At 38.9% G+C, this 4,813-nt stretch overlaps 1 protein-coding gene across 2 annotated transcripts; it reads right to left on the bottom strand.

The window, feature by feature from the left end:
• Window positions 1-224: 224 nt before the first annotated feature.
• On the bottom strand, window positions 225-4,299 carry LOC113763112 (receptor-like cytoplasmic kinase 176). Of its 2 annotated transcripts, XM_027306835.1 has the most exons (7): window positions 4,102-4,299; window positions 3,818-4,002; window positions 2,662-2,978; window positions 2,367-2,502; window positions 2,128-2,270; window positions 1,892-2,015; window positions 225-1,071 (listed from the first exon to the last, which is right to left on the bottom strand). In XM_027306835.1, exons 2-7 carry the CDS (start codon window positions 3,867-3,869, stop codon window positions 647-649), a joined length of 1,197 nt encoding a protein of 398 aa, XP_027162636.1. In that variant the 5' UTR covers window positions 3,870-4,002; window positions 4,102-4,299; the 3' UTR covers window positions 225-646. The 2 variants fall into 2 exon arrangements, with proteins under 2 accessions (XP_027162636.1, XP_027162635.1); XM_027306834.1 differs by having other exon boundaries at window positions 3,818-4,299.
• Window positions 4,300-4,813: the final 514 nt, after the last annotated feature.

A 4,813-nucleotide genomic window follows, 5' to 3' on the forward strand; every position in this document is an offset into this window, starting at 1 on the left:
AAAAAAAAAAAAAGTATTACTAGCATTTTAAGTTATACACATAAGTTTTATACATACTAAAGTTCCTCCTCTCAAAAAAAGTTTTGTGGCTTCGTGTAGGCTATATGACTGGTAGTACAGTAGCAGCGGCCAGGATTCTCCTTCCGTTGCTTGGCTTTCTAGTATTTACCCTCAAAAGTTCTACACCAAGAATCCTACAAATACATCCTAAAAGCTCAGGCAGATTAAAATAAAAATCCTGAACGTCAGGAAGATGAATCCTTTAATGATGTCGATGGCTGTACACCCAACTTCTTATGCTAATCTACCACAAAAATGAAAAATTTGCATGAGATCAAAGTAGTATGCATCGTACAACATATGGGATAACAAGGCTATAAATATGATATAAACATGGGAATCATTTCCCATTGGCTGTCATACAATCATGCCTAGATACAACAAAATCTATTTAGCATCTTGCCGGAATAGGATTGATGCAGAGTCACAGGGCAGATTGAGATATGAACTGTACAATGCAAGAGGATGGGATGGGGCAGCACAAGGCCGATTCCATGGAGGCCTGGCTTCCTTGCATCGTCTGCTCTTCGTATCTCTCGCTTAGAGTAGTTGGTAAAATTGAAAATTTTACAAACAAAATCCACATTCAAGCAACCATGGGGGAAGGGGATCGTCTTGGACATGATGCAGCCTTTCTGTTAGATGCCTCGTTTGAACATGTTTTATGATGCTTGCGAACCACCTCATGTTTAACACTGCCACTGTCCGAGTCCTGAAGCTGCTCTAATGCTTTTACCACCTCGTCCATGTTTGGCCTGTACTTGGGTTCTGTTGCAAGGCATTTGACTGCAAGGTTTGCAGCTTTTATAGCTCCACCTAACGAATATTGCCCTTCTATTCTGGCATCTATAACTTGGAAAATTCTGCGTTTGCTGGCCAGGTAAGGCTTGGCCCATTCGATAAGATTGTGCTCTCCAGGAGGCCGGTTCTTATCTATCACCCTACGGCCCGTCAGCATTTCAAGGAGAACAACCCCAAAACTATACACGTCACTCTTGGCAGTCAGATGGCCTTCGGAAACAGAACAAATGCAGGCTTAGCACAAAGATAGAAGAATGATTTACAGCTTATAAAAGCTGCATGTCAATTTAGCAAGGATTCAATGAGTGTACATTTGACAGTCTGAAAAATGTGATATAGTTTGACAGTTGACGTTCCTAACTAGACGCAATGGCACGAGTAAATAGAAAAATGAGAGAAAACTGGAAGAAGGGAGATGATAATGTTGCAGTAGCAGGAGAAGAATGAAGCTTGGGACTTTTCAGCAAGACTAGGATACAAAAAGGACTTATTATTTAAAGGAAATATTAGGCGGTTCCACACACAGACCAGAGCTTTTCACAAGACTTGATGCTTTGATTCACAAACATCCTGCACTCATCTCAAAATGGTGAATCCATCACAAATATGTGATAACGAAGCCTGAACAAATCCCAAGACAATAAGAAATGCTATACAATTTCATCACTGGAGATGTTTTAAGGCAAAGCCACCCAATGGAAACTACATTTGGACTTGGAATAGTAATAGAGTTGACCTCACCTCCACCAAGGGATGCAAACTACAGGACAAAATAAGGGACCATTTCTTAGTTAAGGGGTTCTTTTCTTAATAGTAGAAGAGGAGGAGGGGGTGATGGAAAAAGAAGCATTCCAGTCACTTTAAGTTTAACTTGGCCTGAGTAAGAAATCGCAACAATCAGAAACGTGCAACCTGACTAAGCTGAACAGTATACAACATCGGACACCAAAGAGATAATATAATAAGAAAAGCAGGCAGCAGATTCCAGAGAAGCTTCCAATATTATGAGCACTTTAACAAGATGTAATACCTGTGACCATATACTCTGGAGCGGCATAACCATACGTCCCCATGACTCGCGTAGACACATGGCTTTTACCATCCATTGGCCCATCCTTTGCAAGCCCAAAATCAGAGAGCTTCGCATTATAATTCTGTCAGGATTCAGTTCATCAACAAGATGCATAAGTGACAGTGAGACACAAGTAAAGCTGAAATCCAAAGAGTAAGACATTCAACAATTGGAAACTTGAGTTACATACATACCGAATCAAGCAAGATATTTGAGGACTTAAAATCACGGTATATAACTTTGGCTTCTGGGCTGTGAAGATATGCTAGCCCCTTTGCAGCGCCATAAGCAACCTTCATTCGAAGGTTCCAAGATGGTGGTTGGAAGTAAGAACTCCCTGTTCAAAACATACACAAGACATTATGTCATTGTGATAATCGGAAGTGCATTGTGTCGGAAGATGGTAGACTTGCTACAGAGTTCAAGAACTCACTCCTGAAAAGATGATTTTCCAAGCTCCCCCTGGGCATGAATTCGTAAACCAAAAGTCTGTGTTCGTCTTCTAAGCAGTATCCAACCAATTTCACAAGATTAGGATGATGTAGCTGTCCAAGATAATTGATTTCTGTCTGTGATTCAGGTGAAGAAACAAAATTATCAGCATAGCTAAGAGATTTCAGAATATGACAATTACAAGTTTTGACCACGTGTGATATATGTCAGTACTTTTTGCATTATTTAATAACACTGGTATGAATTCTGTAAATAACAGGTGAAGTCATACTTACCAACCATTCCTTATGGCCCTGTAGACCTTCTTGGTTCAGTCTCTTCACAGCAATAACCAATCCAGTTCCTGGCTTAGCAGCCTTACAGCTATGCTGATCAACCCACCCCTTAAAAACACAACCAAATCCGCCTTCTCCCAACACGCTATCTGGGCGGAAGTTCCTAGTGGCTGTTTTTAGATCATTAAACCCAAAACTCCTCAGATTTGATGATTCCAAAATTTCACTCTCACTGCGAGGGGTCTGTGGCACTGAGGCAAATGAGAGCCTGCTGCTTGAGTCTCTTCCATCACTGCTGACATATCTTGAGTTTGCTCCTGCAAACAAATTAAGTTCATTTATTGGGCTTCAACTGAACATCCTACTACCTAATTTCCTTTACATCAAGAGCGTCTAATCCTCGAAGGAAAAAAAAAGGATGGAACAGCATTAAAAATGCATGTCTAGGTGATTTGCTTTTCGTTGAAGCAAAAGACCTGATATTGCTTTGCATATGATTCCTGTTAACATTCATAAAACAATTGAAGATTTCTATGTATGCTCAGAAACATTAATTAAGTGCCCTTTAATTTCAGGTCATTACTCTTGTAGTCTAGCCACTTCTTTCATCTGGTTTGGTTTATTCGTGATAAGCCAAGGGTGTTGACTGAGCAGCCTTATATCATCTTCATACTTCAAAGCCATGATTCAGACCTCTGATTTGTAAAGATAACTATGGAAGGTCCGAGACGATCCAATTTGGTCTATCAGATTTTGATTTTAGTAGCAGAACGACCACAATATCATAAGTTGCAAATGAATTGTTGAGATATCAAACTAGCTATCACCCATATGGTGGTTTCCATGTAAAGTTTTCCAGACAAAGAGAACATGACATTCTAGAACGTTTATCTCTTTTTCTTTGCAAAGGAACGGAACCAAAGGGGTCTATCCAAAAAGAGAACTATTGATCAAAGACAGTATAGCAATCCTACTTGGAGGACCTATGAAACTAGTATGCATAGATTATATTCCAACCTGTGCCAAAGCAAGCAGCATATGTTTGCTAAAGAAGGCCAAGCAACAAGGTGGAACAACTAATTAAAATTTCCCGAAAACATTTCCAAAAATTGAGCCTTGAAATAACAAATGAGAACAGTTGCATGTATTGAATTACCAGCATGCAGAGGACTCTCGGCCTTAATCCGAGCACTGAAGCAAGAGCCCATAAATTATTAACAACAACCTTTCCAAAACTCTGATCCTTCTTGCGAACCTTTTCTTCTTCTCCCAGAAAAATTTGCAGAAAGTTCTGCGCTGATGAATCTTCAAAAATCCCTTTATGGGTGTGACCGCAGAAAACTGAAAATGAAATTCATCAGACAAAAAGGTGTGAACATGCTCAAAAGATTTTTCCTACTATCAATGAAAGCAGATGAAGAATACTGTTGAATATTTTACATCTTTGTTCGGTTGGCTTCACGAGAAGCTATTTCCAGACCTTCCCGAAGGCCAAAATAGTTGACTTTTCGTATTACAAGTCCTTGGGTTATCGTCAGCTACTACTCTGCAACTTGTACACGTACACACATTAAAGAGAAGTGGACTCGACTACTCAACTCTGATGAAGCGCGGTGGAAGACAGGACCAGCAGCAAAGTTTCACCTTTGGTCCTCCCTCTATAAATGTTCTCAATTTAATTCCACTCAAGTTTCACTGGTAACGGTTTTTATTTTTCTTTTTAATAATAATAAGGAAGCCTTCTCATTGCACGGCTACAAAGTTACCACCGATGCAGACTAATAGCATGGGTGCCTAAGCATGTCAATTACAAATGTAAAAATTTAAACAACGAAAAAAAAATGCTAAAATTTCAATGAGATTTAACTTTGAATCAATTGATTACGAGCTAAGTAAATCATCAATTCATCTAAGGTAACAAATTCGTTCACATATTTCACCCGTAATATTTTGTACCCTATCCCATTTTATTTTAATTATTTTTAGTAGAAGAGGGATAAGAATTAAGAGAATTTAAATCCAAAACATTTAATTCTTGAAATCTCAACCCTAATCACAGTTCAATCATCCTCTTAAATTTGTTCTAGTCCCTTAGCTCTTAACTAAACGCTGGTTAAATACAATTAAGATTGTTTCCAATAACGAGTAATAG

The sequence above is a fragment of the Coffea eugenioides genome, chromosome 2 (assembly GCF_003713205.1).
Source record: "Coffea eugenioides isolate CCC68of chromosome 2, Ceug_1.0, whole genome shotgun sequence".
Lineage (NCBI taxonomy): Eukaryota > Viridiplantae > Streptophyta > Magnoliopsida > Gentianales > Rubiaceae > Coffea > Coffea eugenioides.

Excerpts from the sequence above, each read along its gene's own strand:
- LOC113763112 (XM_027306835.1), bottom strand. The coding sequence starts at position 3,869 with ATGGGCTCTTGCTTCAGTGCTCGGATTAAGGCCGAGAGTCCTCTGCAT. Across the intron at positions 2,503-2,661 it reads AGGGCCATAAGGAATGGTTG|ACAGAAATCAATTATCTTGG; the intron begins GTAAGTATGACT and ends CCTGAATCACAG. Across the intron at positions 2,271-2,366 it reads GGAAAATCATCTTTTCAGGA|GGAGTTCTTACTTCCAACCA; the intron begins GTGAGTTCTTGA and ends TGTTTTGAACAG.